This window comes from Heterodontus francisci, chromosome 13, assembly GCF_036365525.1.
Source record: "Heterodontus francisci isolate sHetFra1 chromosome 13, sHetFra1.hap1, whole genome shotgun sequence".
Classification (NCBI taxonomy): Eukaryota; Metazoa; Chordata; class Chondrichthyes; order Heterodontiformes; family Heterodontidae; genus Heterodontus; species Heterodontus francisci.
In genome coordinates, this window is record NC_090383.1 from 64,295,178 (window position 1) to 64,314,386 (window position 19,209).

Sequence of the window (19,209 nt, forward strand, 5' to 3'; positions counted from 1 at the left end):
TTGTCAATACGTGAACACATTAAAACGACGATATGACGGCGAGTTAAATCCAAGCAGCACGTCGCTATGACCTCGGAAATGTGTTGGCAAATCGCAGAAGGCCTAGTTCTAAGTCACAAATCACCAAAAAAGCCTTTAAAAATACATGAACGAAACAGAACAACCAGCAAAATAGCTCCTCACCTGCACAGTTCTGTTCGATAAAATCAGTGACTGGAATAGTCCAACACGAACTGCTCAGGAAACCAGCAATTCCTTCCACCACCCACTCTTCCATTTTTCCAGAACCGAAAGGAAAGCGACTCAACTGGACACCAACACGGCGATGTACCCGGATGCAAGCTGTTCTAAATATGTTCCTATGACAACCAGTGCTGGAGCAACAGCCGAATATTCTTCAAAAATCAGTGAGGGGGTTCGAGATCGCACGCACAAGCAAAATTTGTTCTTCTATGGTATTAATCTCAAGCATTCTCTCTGAATATTAGGCAGTAAAGGTCACGGTCATAATGCCAATTATGACAGACTGCATAAATATACGTTTTTTTCAATTAAATACATTGTAAGCTTGAATATTAATCGTGGTGTATCTCGGTGTCTGGATGCTGCTCCCTTTGTATTAAAATGCTTTTAATTTATAATGTTTAATATGTAACCAGACGACTGTTGTGCCTACATTATCATAGCCCCTACTTTCACACATTGTTAAATACTTTGAGACATTTTGGCACAATAAAATACAAGCTTTTTATATAATCTCTCCTTTCTACCCCAAAATCTGAAATTTTGAAATTGTTCTCCTCAAACCACTCAAAAATTGGTGGGCAAGAATTTTTGGAACACTGAACAGATCAAAGAATTGTAAAATTTAGTGAACTTTTGAGTTTTCTTATTTTACAAAGTCTTGTAAATGCTGTCACAGAACTGTATTTATTTTCTCCTTGGATTAAAACAGTGTACCTTTAAGACAGAGAGAGAAGTATTTGATTTCTGAGAACAGTGTGCCACAGCTGCATTTGTAACCTAGGCAACAGGAGGAGAGTGAGGAGGTCACATGGTATAATGTTTCAATTTAATTGTGGAGAAAAACCGCTAAAACCACTTTTGAGAGACACCAGTGAAGCTTGCTAACTGAAGGAAAGAGCTGTCTATTTCTCTCAGCAGAAATTCTACAATGAGCTAAAAGCCATGTTAATTGCCTAAGGAGGAAAAAACCCTTTGAAGAGACCATTTGTATTCCTAGAGGTAGCAAAATTCCTTTTCTTTACTTCCAATCTAAGAGTCTTTGCTTCAAGATTGACTCTCTCTTGGCTGATTGTGTTTGCTGGAATTTGCAGTAAAGGTTCAACTGAGAAACTGCTGATTTAAAAAAAATCAAGTAGATCTATTGCTGTGCTCATCGTTGAAAGAACTGTGTGATGCCTGCCGCAGCCGAATGCTTATCTACTACGAGATTATAATTTGATTATTTTTACTCTAGGATACCTTACCTATCGGGAATGTAACTCACAAAGACTAACAACCCAGTTATGTATTTATTCTTAAGAAACAGCTAATTGTAAAAACATAATTTTTTAAAAAAGAAACCAGTTAACTGTTGATTTGTGTGTGTGTATGTGAATGGGGGAATTAGGTTAAAAATAAGAAATTATAAGGTCTTCAGACATAGGTTTATCTTAATAGTATTTAAGATTTAGTTTTAATAGTTAATTTGTTGTTGTGTAAAGATACCTGATTTGGTCTGGTTTATTCTGGGGGTTACTCGAGTGTTTAACTTGGCTGTTTTCTGGTTGGATGGGAAAACTTTAATAATATGCTGTGACCTGTGGAGTGATGGGACTGAATTGACAGTGCATTGCTCCTACCTCGGTTGTAACAATGCATCCACTTCCCATTTAACTAAGCGACTTCCTGTTATTAGATTTTTTTTCATGCCCACAGTTATCATTGAACCAGACTGTGTAATCAGTTCTAATGTAAATTTTCCATGTAAACAGCTCCTCCCATAATGTAGTAATTGTAAGCCATGGCTATTAGGTGGTGATGTTGATCAATTCTCAATTTTCTGAACTCTCCTAATACAACCTCAATGGGGACCACTAACTTTAAAACAAGAGATATGCACTTCCTGGACCAATTAAAGAATTACACAATAAGATTTCACGTTTTAAGACTTTTACTATTACAACAAAACTAAAGATCAACATTAACTAAATTGTACTTAGTAGGTAGCTAATAGATTAAATTACAGAGAAAAGTATTTCTCATTAATTTATTAACACACTCCAAATCCCTACACCACATTCATACTGAACACAGTGTGCTCAGTGAAAAGGTATCCTTGCAATTAAAAGTCCCAAACTCCTCGCAGCTGCAATGGGTTGGATCTCCCAGAGTCCTTCTCAAAGCCAACATCCTCTTGGCTCACTTCGTCCGAGCATATTTGACGGGATTTCTATTAATAAGGCAATCTCTGGTGACCCCGTTGGTCTTTTGTCTTTGAGCCTTCAAAATGGCTTCAAATCTTAGCAGCTTTTTGCTGTATTGGTGATCTGAGAGCATCTGCTTCCCCAGAAACAGCCCACTGGTCCCGCTCTCTCTCTTTAGGCTGCATGGCTGACTGCTGGTTTTCATTTCTTCCTTTTCAGCCCCCAGACCTAGGAAAGTCTCTTGAATTTATCCAGATCAAAAGTCAATAGTCGTTTGCCTTTGACAATTCTCAGAGACCATAAGTCTGATCATAGCAAAACCACCTGGGCCTTCCTTTGTTTCCAGTTGTTAAAAATTGCAACTTAAATCTACATTTTGGAGCCCCTGGCTCACTATTTACAATCTGAGAGGCTGGGAGAGTGAAGACCATTGTCCTTTAGGTATTACAACCTTGCACCCCGCTTTCAAAAGGGTCTTTGATCTCGGTTCCTTGTTCTCATGGTAACCAAGACGCTTGGCTTGTCTCTGGGCAGATTTTGAATGAGGTCACATGTTTCCTCGGAATGTACAGTTTGCACTGCAAGCTCACAGTTTTTAAAACAAAGCCATACTACAAAGTCCAGCATTCATAACACTCCCAATTGTGTTTTTGCCATATTATTCTGTTTTCATGGAAATAAGCTTCCAAATAAGTAATGTTCTATTTTTATTTAAGCATTCAAGTTTATATACATATATATAAATTTTTACCTTTTTAATTACAAAGATTTTAATGATTGTAAATTATCCACTGTTTGGAGTCTCAGAATGTCCCACTTCATTGCACCATAGCCTAATTGTTTTCTAAGTTTTAACTTTTAAATATTTATTTTTAAAACTTTAATTTTTTGGCCCTCGGGTTGTATCGCTCTGCACTCTGCTTTGCCAAGTTTTCATTTTCAAATATGTATCTATCGTATAGTAAAACTCTTACATCAGCATGCACTCTGTTAACCTTTTCCACTATAAATTTTTATCTCCACATTTATAAACTGTATTTGTGTTTGCACAAATAATTGGAAAACAAGCTACAAGATGGATTTTAGAAGCATTTTTGAGGTTCAGTTTCAGAGGAAATCTATTTTCAACTTATTTTGTCACAGAGGGAAGTACTGGCTCAGAGAGACAGATGAAGAAAGGCAAGAGAGGTACAGGTGTATTACCTGCACATTATTTTGTTAATAATGTGAATATGGCTGGTTATTATTTACAAAGCAGTCACCTCCGGGTGCCCCATCCAATTAAGGATGGAGGATGGACTCCCGAGGCTGGAGGGCCCAAAGGAGGCCCTCCAGCACTGACACAGTGGCAGCCCCACTGTCAGAGGTGGGAGCTGCCGATGTAGGTAGGAGAGAGAGGGCGCTCTGAAGACTTTTTAAAGACTTTAAAAACAAAATGTGGCACAGTGCTGGAGGGGAGACCCGCAGCTATAGCTATCTCAACTGCGGAGGTGGAAGAGTTTTAAAAAATGCTGCCGCACTGGCCACCTACCCCCAGTCTGCTGTTGTGAGTCCGTCTCCATGCATCAGCTGGGCTTCAGCTGCCATGGGGGGCCCACCATAGTTGGCCTCAGAACATTGGCCTTAATAGAGCCTTGGATTGCCTCAACAGGTCACCCACCACCACGCCCCCTCCCCCACCGAACCTGCCTCTATCAAAATGGGCTAGAGACAGGAACATGCTGGCAAACTGGCACACCTCTCTCTGACATCAATTTTCTTGCCTTCCCGCCTCCGATGTGATTCGAAAATTCTGCACATAGCCTCTGACTCACCTTGAACAAAGCATGGGAGATTGACTTAAAAGCAAAATACTGCGGATGCTGGAAATCTGAAATAAAAACAAGAAATGCTGGAACCACTCAGCAGGTCTGGCAGCATCTGTGAAAAGAGAAGCAGAGTTAACGTTTCGGGTCAGTGACCCTTCTTCGGAATGGGAGATTGACTAATAGATCAAAAGTTTTGTGATGCAACAATCACATTTCAGGTGTCATATGTGTAAATTAAGAAAAAGACATACTAAAAAAGAGAAAACAAGTAATAAATTACTTTCTGGCTTCAGCAAAAGTAGTTCCTAGCCAAAGAAAATACCCTCATTAAATTTGGGAAGTAATTAAGAGCAAGCAGTTTCCAACTGATTTCAGAATGTGCTTGCTCATTTACAGCAATAAACCTTCTGGCCTGAGAGGTTTGGGCCATGTTACAAGCAGAAAAATAAGATATTGTATGTAGCATGATATAATGTTCTGCAAAACCTTTGACTTATCAGAGCAACTGAAGATCTATTCGTCAATTCAAAAAGTCAAAAACAATGCCATGTCCCACTTTCTTGAACACAATTGCTGATCAGAACTGTTTTCCCATTCATACTTTAACAGTTAATGTTTTTTGATTCCTTGCTGAAATAGTGAGCAAACTACTCTAATATGTTCAAGGGCTCAACTAGCAGTTATAGATGTTCTGAGGAAAGCTTATCAACTTGAAACTCTAGGGGGAGTTTTAACCTGCCAGGGTGGGCAGATGTCAGTGCATGCGAGAGGTTAAAACATCAAAAAAAAAGCCGGCGTGTTGGGAAGCCGGCAGGAACACGTTGACTTCTGCACTTAACAGGACCGCGTTTATGACCATGTGGGGAAATCCCTTGGGACAAGTGGTCTGTTATTAATGTATGCTAAAAGGCAATTGAATGCATCTTTCACCGTGGATTCTGGCTTCCCTGCCAGCAGATGGGTTTTGCGGGCTTCCTGGAACTTGCCAGGTTGAACAACACAAGAGGACAGTGGGGATTAACTGGGCTGAGCAATTGACAGGCTTGTGAGCCCTTAAATACAAAAATTGGGCTGGACTTTTGCTGCGGGGGTGGGAAACGGATGTCAGGCCCATTTCTGGGTCCCAAACCCACCCTGGGGGGGGAACCGAAATGGGTCCCAAGTTTCATGGGGGGGGGGCGACCAATTAATTAATATGGAGACAGGTTTAGCTGCCAATTAACAGCCACGGGGTCGGGAATGGAGGCGGGCCAACTCAAGTGCAGGCCCAATTTAAACTCACCATTTTCACAGCTGTGACTGCACAGTGAAGGATCAGAGCAAACGTCATTTCCACAATGTTTCAGGAGAGCTAGAGGCCTGGAATCTGGGGTAGGGCAGCCACTCAATTTTCAGACACGGACCTGGAGGTGATGCTGGAGGCTGTGAGGGTGGTCCTCTTCCCAGAGGGTGGCAGGAGCAGGCCACCCACACAGACTAAGCAGGCATGGATGGACATCGATACCACTATCAGTGGCAGAAGCATGATCAGAAGAACTTGGATCCAGTGCAGGAAAAGGTTCAATAACCTGATATGCTCCAGCCAGGTGACTGCTACCCCCAACCAACAGGACAGGCCTCTGGGTATTCACCCTCCAGCAGACACACCAGCTGAGGTGTCTCAGGGTGCATGCTGCTCCTGAACATGGGAGAGGTGTGTGCCCAGAGCACTTGCTGACTGCTCAGAGACATAGTGCTGCTGAGGACCTGCCAGCACTGAAACATGCATCCTCCAATGAATTGGAGCAGCTGCCATTGGTCATAGAGGACAGCAGTGCCTTATCACGCTCTCTTGTCCTTGCAGGAGAAATGGGAACATAATCCCCGAGAGAGGGCCCAAACAGGTGGATGGGTACATTATCTTCAGATCCTCGCGCCAATGGAGCAGAGATCGATAGAAATAGCCAAAATTGCAGATGACAAGGAAGTCAGCCATGGTGAAATGGGCACTCATGGCGGAGATGGTGATTGCATAGGGCAATATGCTCATTAAGAGGGTGCATTGCATTATACCTTGTCCAACAGCATGACAAACACTGAGTTGCATTGGGAAGCCTCAACACTAGCCAAGGCTAGCTCCCTTGATCTCTTCTTGTGTTGCCCACAGATGCAGATGTCCACCCAGGGAGACCTTCTCTTTCACCATCACCAGGCCAAAATGACCAGCAAAGTTCCGAAGAAGCACCATCACACCTTCCAAGCACACCGTCCACCAACACCGATACCCTCAGTTTGTTTAGATAGAGTGGCACTGCATAAGGAGCACAGTACTAGTATGTCGGAGGAGGTGTCAAAGGCAGAGGCAGCTGTGGTCAGTTCCCCTTGGAGGAGGGAGGACAGACATAGCCCTACTCAGCTGGGCGCACTTGTAGGGTCTCAGGAGTCACTGGAAGGGAGGCTCTATCTAGACCAGTAGCAGCAGATGTGCTCCCACATGTCAGAGTTCCCTGAGGCAGTGTGGGGTCATGGGCTGACATGGTCTCCATGTCCTTCCTGTCCCTTGTTCCTCCCCCCTGCCCTCCTGAAGCTCTGGGTTCCACCCTTCCTGTGGAGGAAGGTAAGTTTATTTTAATATGTGTTTAATTTATTTCTGTTACGTTTAGCTAGTCTAATAAATTGAGGCATGGCAGGGAATCTCAGTCCCGTGGAATGCTCATCTGGTCCATGTGGGAATTGGACAACCACATGGGCAGGAAGTATTATCAGCTGGAGGAGCTCGAGCTTTGGGTTTTGGAGCTTGAGCAGCAGCTGGCAGCATTGCACTGCGGCCGTGAGGCTGAGAGCTACCTTTCAGGATGTGGTCACCCTGCAGTTTAAGTGTATGCAGAAAGAAAGGAAATGGGTAAGTGCCAGGCAGTCAAGCAGGACCAGGCAGGTAGTGCAGGAATCTCCTGAGTCTACCTTGCTCTCCAAATGGTACTCAGTCCTGAATACTGGTGGAAGTGATGGTTTGGTTGGGAAGTAAAGGCCTGCTACCTAACCCGAACCCAACGGGACCCAACATGTGTTGGGTCGGGTCGGGTCAGGCCCCTCTTCCGGGTCCGGCTTTCGGGCTCGGGTCGGGTCAGGCCGGACACGCACAGTAAGTGCTCTGCTGGTAAGTATTGAAATTAAAAAACTTACCTGAGCTGGGAGTCCGGGACGAAATTGAGTCTGTGCAGTGAGTGAGTGATGTCACTATGACATCATCATGCATGCACTGCAGTTTCCTGCAGGTTCGGTGTCAGGATGGTAAGTAAAGGGATGGTCGGGTCAAAATCGGAGGGACTCGGGCTGGGTTGGGATTGGGTCCACTGTGGTTCAGTTGGGTTCTTTTTCCCGACCTGAGCAGGCCTTTATTGGGAAGTGCAGCCAGAGCTAAGTCCATGGCACCATGGCTGGCTCAGCTGTATAGGAGGGATGGCAAGAGGAAGATTGGGAAAGCAATAGTGATAGGGGCTTCTATAGTTAAGGGAACCAACAGGCATCTCTGCAGCCGCAGATGTAAATACAGGATGGTATGTTGCCTCCCTGGTGCTAGGCTCAAGATGTCACTGAGCGGCTGCAGAGAACTTTGAGTGGGGAGGTGAACAGCCAGTGGTTGTGCTCCATATCGGTACGAACAACATAGGTAGAAAGAGGGATGAGGCCCTGCAGGCAGATTTTAGGGAGCTAGGGAGGAGACTAGCAAGAAGGACCTCAAAGGTGTTAATCTCTGGATTAATCCCAGTGCCACAGCACTAGGGAGTATAGAAATAAGAGGATAGAGTAGATGAATGCGTGGCTGGATAGATGGTGCAGGAAAGTGGATCTTGGACTCCTGGAACATTGGAACCAGTTCTGGGGCAGATGGGACCTATCCAGGCCAGATGGGTTGCACCTCAATGTCCTCACAGGGTGGTTTGCTCGTGCTGTTGGGGAGGGTTTAAACTAACTTGGCATGGGATGGGAACCAGGATGTAGCAATAGAAAGGAGAAACAAGATGCACAGAAGATTGGGAGAAACAGATAGCGCTAGAATAAGAAATAGTAAGGTATTAGGTGGGGTCAGAGTAACAGGGACTGCAATAAGGTCTAAATTGGGGTTACTAAGCATGTATGCAAACGCACAAAGCGTGGTAAATAAGGTTGGTGAGCTGAGGGTGCAGATAACCACATGCGAGTATGATGTTATGGCAATAACTAGGACTGGTGACTAAATATTCCTGGATTCCAGGTGTTCAGGAAAGATAGGGAAGGAAAGAAAAGAGGATGGTGACAGATTTGACGAAGCAGAATATTACAATGCTGGAGAAAGACATCCTAGAGGGGTCAAGAACAGATTCTATTTGTTTCGAAACAAGAAACAATAGAGGTATCATTATACTATTGGGTGTATTCTATAGGCCACTAACTAGTGGGAAGGATATTGAGAAGAAAATTTGCAGGGAAATTAGAGAGAGATGCAAAAACTATAGGGTAGTGATAATGGGATACTTAATTATTCTAATATAAACTGGGATAGTAATACGGTAAAGGGCAGAGGAGGAGGAAAAGTTTTTGAAGTGTGTTCAGGAGAATTTTCTACATCAGTATGTTCCCAGCCCAATAAAGAAGGAGGTATTTCTGGATCTGGTTCTGGGGAATGAGGTGAGTCAAGTGAATCAGGTGTCAGTTGGCGAACATTAAAGGAACGGTGATCATTGTATCATAAGGTTTAGGTTATCTCTGGAAAAGGAGAAAGAGCAATCCAGAGTGAAAATACTAATTGGAGGAGGGCCAATTTCAGTGGGATGAGAACAGATTTGGCCTAAGTAAATTGGAATCAAAGATTGGCAGGCAAAACTGTACTGAAGCAATGGGCTGCCTTTAAAGAGGAGATAGTTCGAGTGGAGTTGAGGTACATTCCCACGAGGGGGAAAAGTAGGGCAAGCAAAGCCAGGGATGGTGAAAGAGATAGATAGTAATATGAACCAGAAAAAGTGCATGTATGACAGATTTCAGGTTGATTATACTAGTGAAAATCAGGCTAAATATAGAAAGTTCAGCGGGGAAGTAAAAAAGGAAATGAGAGGCAAAGAGAGAGTATGAGAAGAGACTGGCAACTCACATAAAAGGGAATCCAAAAGTCTTCTATAGGCATAGTATTAATAAGAGGGTAGTAAGAGAAGGGGTGGGGCCCATTAGGACCAAGATGGGATCTTAGCATGGAGGCAGAGGGCATGGTTAAAGTACTAAATGAGTACTTTGTATTTGTCTTTGTATCAAGGAAGAAAATGCTGTTGAAGTCATAGTAAAAGAGTAATTGAGATACTGACCATAATTTTATATCACCCCAGCAAGCTGGATGGTGGCGGGGGTTGCGGGCGGTGGCGTAAAATGGAGCGGGAAGCTCTGGGAGGCCTTCCCACCTGCTCCACTTAAGGGCCTTCGCCTGCCTCCACAGATATTTTACCCATGGCAAGCGGACCCGATTGAGGGCCGCGCCTGCTTCCCCAACCACCCCCAGGACCCGATACACCCCCTTTCCTCCCCAAACCACCACCCTTGCCGCGCCAGGCTGCGAGCGATCTGCCCAGTGAGGCAAATCAAACTTACCTTGATCCCGGCTCCGTGTCTTCAGCTGGGCTGCAGTCCCAGAAGTGGCCACCACTCCTGGTGGCGCTGCTGGGACTAAGAGCTGCCGGCTCGATGATTGGCTGGCAGCTCACTGAGGCGGGACCTCCTCCCTCAAGCAGGTGGAAGTCCTGCCTCTGAACAATTAAAGCCCAGGGACCTGTAAAATGCGGGTTGGATCCCCGAGCTGGGCGGATGCGGGTTCGCCACTGACTTTTACGTTGGTGGCCAGCACCCGTCGTAAAATCCAGCCCACTGGATGGGCTAAATATTGTTAAGGAGGATGAACTAGACAGGCTGCCTGTGCTTAAAGTTGATAAGTTAACAAGACCGGATGGTTTGCATCCACGGATACTGGGGGAAATAAGTGTTGAAATTGCAGAGATACTGGCCATAATCTTCCAAATCTCCTGAGATACAGGGGTGGTGCCAGAGGACTGGAGAATTGTAAATGTTGCACCTTTGTTCAAAAAAGGGTTTAAGGATAAACACAGCAACTACAGGCCAGTCAGTTTAACCTTAGTGCTGGGAACACTTTTAGAAACAATAACCTGGGACAAAATTAACAGTCACTTGGACAAGTGTGATTAATTAGGAAAAGCCAGCCTTGAGTTGTTAAAGGCAAACTGTGTTTAACCAACTTGATTGAGTTTTGGAGAGGGCTGATGAGGGTAGTACAGTTCATGTGGTGTACATGGACTTTCTACAGGTGTTTGATAAAGTGCCATGTAACAGGCTTGCCAGCAAAGTTGAATTTCATGGGATAAATGGGACAGTGGCAATATGGATACGAAGTTAGCTGAGTGACAGAAACAGAGTAGTGGTGAAAGGTTGCGTTTCGTATTCGAGGAAGGTATACAGTGGGGTCCCTCAGGGATTGGTACTAGGACCAATGCTTTTTTTGATAGGTATTAATGATCTAGACTTGGGTGTACAGGGCACAACTTCAAAATTTGTTGATGACACAATACTTGGATGTATTGTGAACTGCAAGGAGGATAGTGATAGACTTCAAGAGGACATAGACAGGCTGGTTGAATGGGCAAACAAGTGATTGATAGAATTTAATGCAGAGAACTGTGAAGTGATATGTTTTGGGAAAAAGAACGAGGAGAGGCAATATCAAAAAGAGGGTGCAATTCTAAAGTGGGTATATGTGCACAAAATTATTGAAGGTGGCAGGGCAGGTTGAGAAAGCAGTTAAAAAGGCATACGTGTTCCTGGGTTTTATCAATAAATGCACTGAGTACAAAATCAAGGAAGTTATGATGGACCTTTATGAAACCTTATTTGGACCAATATATTGAGGAACCAACTAGAGAACAGGCCATCCTAGCCTGGGTATTGTGTAATGAGAAAGGATTAGTTAACAATCTTGTTGTGCGGGGTCCCTTGGGGAAGAGCGACCATAACATGATAGAATTCTTCATTAAGATGGAGAGTGAGAGAGTTGATTCCGAGACTAGGGTCCTGAATCTAAATAAAGGAAACTATAAAGGTATGAGGCGCGAGTTGGCTATGATAGATTGGGGAATGTTACTTAGAGGGTTGACAGTGGATAGGCAACGGCTAGCATTTAAAGAGCGCATGGATGAATTACAACAATTGTTCATTCCTGTCTGGTGCAAAAATAAAGCAGGAAGGGTGACTCAACCGTGGATTACAAAAGAAATTAGGGATAGTATTAGATCCAAGGAGGAGAAATATAAAATGGCCAGAACAAGCAGCAAACCTCAGGATTGGGAGCAGTTTAGAATTCAGCAAAGGAGGACAAAGGGGTTGATTAAGAAGGGGAAAATAGAGTATGAGAGTAAGCTTGCAGAGAACATAAAAACTGACTGTAAAAGCTTCTATATATATATGTGAAGAGAAAAAGATTAGTGAAGACAAATGTGGGTCCCTTACAGTCAGAAATGGGGGAATTTATAATGGGGAACAAAGAAATGGCAGACCAATTAAATACATACTTTGGTTCTGTCTTCACAAAGGAGGACACAAATTACCTCCCAGAAATGTTGGGGACATAGGGTCTAGTGAGAAGGAGGAATTGTATGAAATCAGTATTAGTAGGAAAATGGTGTTCGGGAAATTGATGGGATTGAAGGCTGATAAGTCCCCAGGGCCTGATAATCTACATCCCAGAGTACTTAAGGAAGTGGCCCTAGAAATAGTAGATGCATTGCTGGTCATTTTTGAAAATTCTATCTACTCTGCAACAGTTCCAACGGATTGGAGGGTAGCTAATGTAACCCCATTATTTAAAAAAAAAAGGGGGTAGAGAGAAAACAGGGAATTATAGACTGGTTAGCCTGACATCAGTAGTGGGGAAAATGCTAGAGTCCATTATAAAAGATGTAATAGCAGAGCACTTGAAAAATAATGACAGGATTGGACAAAGTCAACATGGATTTACGAAAGGGAAATCATGCATGACAGATCTACTGGTATGTTTGAGAATGTAACTGGTAGAATAGATAAGGGAGAACTAGTGGGTGTGGTGTATTTGGACTTTCAGATGGCTTTCGATAAAGGTCCCACATAAGAGATTAGCGTGCAAAATTGAAGAACATGGGATTGGGGGTAAGGTACTGACATGGATAGAGAACTGGTTGGCAGACAGGAAACAAAGAGTAGGAATAAACGGGTCTTTTTCCGAGTGGCAGGCAGTGACTAGTGGGGTACCGCAGGGATCAGTGCTAGGACCCCAGCTATTCACAATATATATTAATGATATAGATGAGGGAATTAAATGTAATATATCCAAGTTTGCAGACGACACAAAACTGGGTGGGAGTGTGAGCTGTGAGGAGGATGCAGAGAAGCTCCAGTGTGATTTGGACAGGTTGAGTGAGTGGCAAATACATGACAGATGCAGTATAATGTGGATAAATGTGAGATTATCCACTTTGGTGGCAAAAACAGAAAGACAGATTATTATGTGAACGGCGATAGATTGGTAAAGGGGGAGGTGCAGTGAGATCTGGGTGTCCTTGTGCACCAGTCACCGAAAGTAAGCATGTAGGTGCAGTAGGCAGTTAAGAAGGCAAATGGTATTTTGGTCTTCATAGCGAGAGGATTCGAATACAGGAGCAAGGATGTCTTGCTGCAATTATACAAGGCCTTGGTGAGACCACATCTGGAGTATTGTGTGCAGTTTTGGTCTCCTTATCTGAGGAAGGATGTTTCTGCTATGGAGGGAGTGCAGCGAAGGTTTACCAGACTGATTCCTAGGAAGGCAGGACTGACGTATGAAGAGAGATTGGGTCGATTAGGCTTGTATTTGCTAGAGTTCAGAAGAATGAGAGGGGATCTCATAGAAACCTACAAAATTCCAACAGGACTGGACAGACTAGATACAGGAAGGATGTTCCCGATGGCGGGGGAGTCCAGGACCAGGGGTCGCAGTCTAAGGATAAGGGGTAAGACATTTAGGACTGAGATCAGGAGAGATTTCTTCACCCAGAGAGTGGTGAACCTGTAGAATTCTCTACCACGGAATGCAGTTGAGGACAAATCTTTAAATATATTCAAGAAAGAGTTAGATATAGTTCTTGGGGCTAATGGGATCAAGGGATACGGGGAGAAAGCAGGAACAGGTTACTGAGTTTGGATGATCAGCCATGATCGTATTGAATGGTGCAGCAGGCTCGAAGGGCCGAATGGCTTTTTCCTGCTCCTATTTTTCTATGTTTCTAACACATTTTAGGAAGGATGTGAAGGTTTTAGAGAATGGTTCCAAGGATGACGGGCTTCAATTACGTGGATAGATTGGAGAAGCTGAGACTGTTCTCCTTGGAGAAGACTGAAAGGAGATTTGAGCCAGGTGTTCAAACTCATGAGCGTTCTAGGCAGAGTAGATAGAGGGAAACTGTTCTCATTGGCGAAAGGGTCGTGTACCAGAGGACACCAATATAAGGTGAATGGAAAAAGAACCAAAGGTAACATGAGGAAAAACTTTTTAACTGGTTAGGATCTGGAATGCACTGCCTGAGAGTGTGGTAGAAGCACATTCAATCGAGGCTTTCAAAAGTGCATTGGATAAGCACCTGATGAGAAAACATTTGCAGGGCTACGGGGAAAGGGCTGGGGAATGGGGCTCGCTGATGTGCTCTTGCAGAGAGCTGGCATGGACACAATGGGCCAAATGGCCTCCTTGTGTGCTGTAAGCATTCAATGATTCTACAGGAAAGCAGGACACATTTGTGGAGGGTCACTGGGAGGGGTGCGTGTGACATAGCAATAAGATGAGGGTGAGAGTCAGTGGTGGCTGGTCAGATGGGGATGTGAGGAGGTGCCTCGCAAAAGAGGAATGGGTGAACCTGCAAAGTGTGTTGGTCTGAGGAGTTCTGTGCAGGAGAAATCTGGGGAAGTCAGAGTGAAAGGCTTGGCATTTCAATGTGGCATGTCACTAACATTTCGTGCCCTGATGAGGCCATTAAAACAATCGTTTCATGGCCACCATTAGACTAGATTGTTTTTTTAATTGCAGATTTATTACTTGAATTATATTTTCACCATCTGCTGTAGTGGGATTCAAACCCATGCCCCAGCGTAATAGCCTAGGCTCTGGATTACTAGTCTAGTGACATTACCACTACGCCACCGCCTCCCCATAGGCCACTGAACATCTTGCAGCACTGTATCCAGGAGCGAGGCTTCACATTCCTGCTGCTCACCTCCTCTGCCACTTCCAGCCATGTCTGCTTGGTCTCCAAAGCAGGCATCTTCCTCCTATTTACTGGGAACAGAATCTCTGTGCAGGTCCTTGTAACCTACAGAATGATATCCAGGGTTATCATGCAGCCTTCTCTCATTTGAGACTCCATCACTCAAGTGGCTGGCTCTATTGACAGTTGCATAATGGATCCATTCTGACCCTCAGAAGGTCCCTCTAAGTAGTGAAGCTTCAACAGTCAGGTGCGGGTTTTCATCACGCCTGCCCACTTTAATTGGTAAAGAAACTTGGAATGCTGAAGAACCACTGGAAAATCCACTACTTGAGTTTATGGGTCTCTGACCCGCTACCAGCCTCCCAGCTGCAAGCAGATCCAAATGTTAAAATTCAGCCCATGTTTCTCTCTCCACAGATGCTGCCTGACCTGGTAAGTGTTTCCCGAATTTTCTGTTTTTATTTCAGAGTTCCAGAATCTGCATACTTGTGTTTTAGTGTTCAATAGCTACCTGAAATGGAATGGTAATGAAATGAGTCAAAATCAAAGATTGGTGATTATATTTCAAAGTATCTATCGACATGATTAAAGGTCTTGCATCTGGCATGTCAACAATCATACCTTTCAAATGCATTAAAGTTCAAGTGTGGTCTTAGCAGTGCCATGCCTCTTAATTATCACATCTCCGGATGCCATGTCTATAGGGGAAAAACATCTCAATTGGCTTTAATAAACACTTATCCATTAAATTATCAAGCAAGTATTTACCAATATTCAAATAGTATTTAATCTATTCAATTATGAAGCAATTATCATAATAATCCTATGTGAACAAATCAAACACAGAGAAAGTAAAAAAAGGACAAATAACCAGCAGAAAGCCAAACAATCAAATTGTTCAGTTTATTTTCAATGCTACCATTCATGAATCAGCACACACCACAAAAATGAACCAAATTATTCAAATAATTTGTCAACGCAACTTTTAACTGCCATTTTTCGATTTACTCAGTAAAAATTATAACGACAAATACATAAAATGTTATACAAATCTAAAAAAGGTAAGTTATCCATTAAATTTGTTATTCAATATGATAAATGTCTGCAGGAAGATACCACCCCCCCCCCCTTGCCCCCCACACGGCTTACCTTTCATTTCGTGCCTGGCGCTTGAGTTTGAACTTTCACCTCGGCCTTAGCTGTGGGGATTTCCACTGTGGACAAATGTGTGTGTGTTTGACAGCAGTGCCTCTGGGAATTTAAGTGTGCACTTGCTGCTATTCCAACACCTTACCAAGTGTAAGAACAAGAACGTTGGGTTTCAGAATCCTGACAAATATATGCTGAGGAACCAAATGAATCCTTAACACCCTTGCTCCAAAGGAACCATCTGGGGTATACCTCCCAATGTAAGCAGAGGCATGAGTGGTGCCTATGTTGGCTCGCTGCACGATCCTTGGTCTAACCGATTAAAATTAAATTTAAGTTTTACTTCAACGCTTGTTTAAGATGCCAGTAAACTACTTGGTGAATGAAATAACTATTGCCAAAAGATCAAGGAAGACAACACACAAATGGTTATGCACTATAAGGCTGTTTACCTGTTAATAATCACTACTTAAGTTTATAGTTGGGTACACAAACACTTAATAGATATAAATAGTTACAGTTATCTCAAGTTTGATTAGCAAGTCTTTAAAGGACAGAGTTATTTAACAAAGTCAATAAGGGATGAAATGGGACGACATCGACCTAGGCACCGGAAACGACAATGGCAAACCCAGCCCTGTCGACCCTTCAAAGTCCTCCTTACTAACATCTGGGGGCTTGTGCCAAAGTTGGGAGAGCTGTCCCACAGACTAGTCAAGCAACAGCCTGACATAGTCATACTCACCGAATCATACCTTACAGACAATGTCCCAGACACCACCATCATCATCCCTGGGTTTTTCCTGTCCCACTAGCAGGACCCAGCAGAGGTGGCAGCATAGTGGTATACAGTCAAGAGGGAGTTGCCCTGGGAGTCCTCAACATCAACTCCAGACTCCATGAAGTCTCATGGCTTCAGGTCAAACATGGGGAAGGAAACCTCTTGCTGATTACTACTTACTGTCCCCCCCCTCAGCTGATGGATCAGTAGTCCTCCATGTTGAACAGTACTTGGAGGAAGCACTGAGGGCGGCAAGGGGGACTTCAATGTCCATCACCAAGAATGGCTCATAGCACCACTACTGACCGAGCTGGCCGAGTCCTACAGGACATAACTGCTAGACTGGGTCTGCAGCAGGTGGTGAGGGAACCAACAGGAGGGAAAAATATACTCGACCTTGTCCTCACCAATCTGCCTGCCGCAGATGCATCTGTCCATGACAGTATTGGTAGGAGTGACCATCACACAGTCCTTGTGGAGACGAAGTCCTGCCTTCACATTGACGATACCCTCCATCGTGTTGTGTGGCACTACCACCGTGCTAAGTGGGATAGATTTCGAACCGATCTAGCAATGCAAAACTGGGCATCCATGAGGTGCTGTGGGCCTTCAGCAGCAGCAGATTTGTACTCAACCACAATCTGTAACCTCATGGCCCGGCATATCCCCTACTCTACCATTACCATCAAGCTGGGGGACCAACCCTAGTTCAATTAAGAATGCAGGAGGGCATGCCAGGAGCAGCACCAGGCACACCTCAAAATGAGGTGTCAACCAGGTGAAGCTACAAGCCAGGACTACTTGCGTGCCAAACAGCATAAGCAGCATGCGATAGACAGAGATAAACAATTCCACAACCAATGGATCAGATCTAAGCTCTGCCACATCTACTCGTGAATGGTGGTGGACAATTAAACAACTAACTGGAGGAGGTGGTTCCACAACTATCCCCATCTTCAATGATGGGGGAGCCCAGCACATCAGTGCAAAAGATAAGGCAGAAGCATTTGCAACAACCTTCAGCCAGAAGTCCCGAGTTGATGATCCATCTCGGCCTCCTCCTTGAGTCCCCAGCATTCAAGATTCTAGTCTTCAGCCAATTCAATTCACTCCACGTGATATCAAGAAATGGCTGAAGGCACTGGATACTGCAAAGGCTGAGCCCTGACAACACTCCAGCAATAGTACTGAAGACCTGTGCTCCAGAACTTGCCGCGCCCCTAGCCAAGCTGTTCCTGTACAGCTATAACACTGGCATTTACCCGGCAATGTGGAAAATTGCTCAGGTATGTCCTGTACGCAAAAAGGAAGACAGGTCCAACCCGGCCAATTACCGCCCCATCACTCTACTCTCAATCTTCAGTAAAGTGATGGAAGGCGTCGCAACAGTGCTATCAAGCAGCACTTGCTTAGCAATGACCTGCTCACTGATGCTCAGTTTGGGTTTCGCCAGGGCCACTCAGCTCTTGACCTCATTACAGCCTTGGTCCAAAAATGGCCAAAAGAGCTGAACTCAAGAGGTGAGGTGAGAGTGACTGCCCTAGACATCAAGGTAGCATTTGACCGAGTACGGCATCAAGTAGTCCGAGCAAAACTGGAGTCAATGGGAATCGGGGGAAAACTCTCCCCTGGTTGGAGTCGTACCTAGCGCAAAGGAAGATGGTTGTGCTTATTGGAGGTCAATCATCTCAGCTCCAGGACATCAGTGCAGGAGTTCCTCAGGGTAGTGCCCTAAGCCCAATCATCTTCAGCTGCTTCATCAATGACCTTCCTTCAATCATAAGGTCAGAAGTGGGGATATTGGCTGATGATTGCACAATGTTCAGCACCATTTGCGACTCCTCAGATACTGAAGCAGTCAGTGGAGAAATGCAGCAAAACCTGGACAATGTCCAGGCTTGGGCTGAGAAGTGGCAAGTAACGTTCACGCCACACACGTGCCAGGCAATGACCATCTCCAACAAGGGAGAATCTAACCATCTCCCCTTGACATTCAATGGCATTACGATCACTGAATCCCCCACAATCAACATCCTGGGAGTTACCATTGACCAGAAATTGAACTGGAGTAGCCATATGAATACCGTGGCTACAAGTGCAGGTCAGAGGCTGGGAATCCTGCAGCGAGTAACTCACCTCCTGACTCCCCAAAGACGTTCCACCATCTACAAGGCATAATTCAGGAGTGTGATGGAATACTCGCCATTTGCCTAGATGGGTGCAGTTCCAACAACACTCAAGAAGCTCAACACAATCCAGGACAAAGCAGCCCGCTTGATTGGCACCCCATCCACAAACATTCACTCCCTCCACCACCAACGCACAGTAGCAGCAGTGTGTACCATCTACAAGATGCACTGCAGCAACGCACCAAGGCTCTTTAGACAGAATCTTCCAAACCTGTGACGTCTACCACATAGAAAGACAAGTCCAGCAGATGCATGAGAACACCACCACCTACAAGTTCCCCTCCAAGCCACACACCATCCTGATTTGGAACTATATTGCCGTTCCTTCACGGTCGCTGGGGCAAAATCTGGAACTTCCTTCCTAACAGCACTGTAGGTGTACCTACCCCACATAGACTGCAGCGGTTCAAGAAGGGAGCTCACCGCCACCTTCTCGAGGTCAATTCAGGATGGGAAATAATTTCTGGCCTAGCAGGCAATGCCCACATCCCAGGAACAAATAAAAAAAAAAGCAAAATGAATAGCCAAAGTTAAAGTTACAGCCATGTATCACAATAAATCATCATTAAC

At 44.5% G+C, this 19,209-nt stretch overlaps 1 protein-coding gene across 3 annotated transcripts in view; it reads right to left on the reverse strand.

Annotated features, from left to right (window-relative positions):
* Window positions 1–323, reverse strand: part of cfap36 (cilia and flagella associated protein 36) — a 134,323-nt gene extending 134,000 nt beyond the window's left edge. For 2 of the 3 annotated variants that reach the window (XM_068044903.1, XM_068044902.1), the window contains exon 1: window positions 184–322. In XM_068044903.1, the coding sequence (XP_067901004.1) occupies window positions 184–277 (94 nt within the window). In that variant the 5' untranslated portion in view covers window positions 278–322. Of the gene's footprint in view, window positions 1–183 lie in introns of all 3 variants that reach the window. The other variant, XM_068044900.1, reaches the window with a different exon arrangement.
* Window positions 324–19,209: the final 18,886 nt, after the last annotated feature.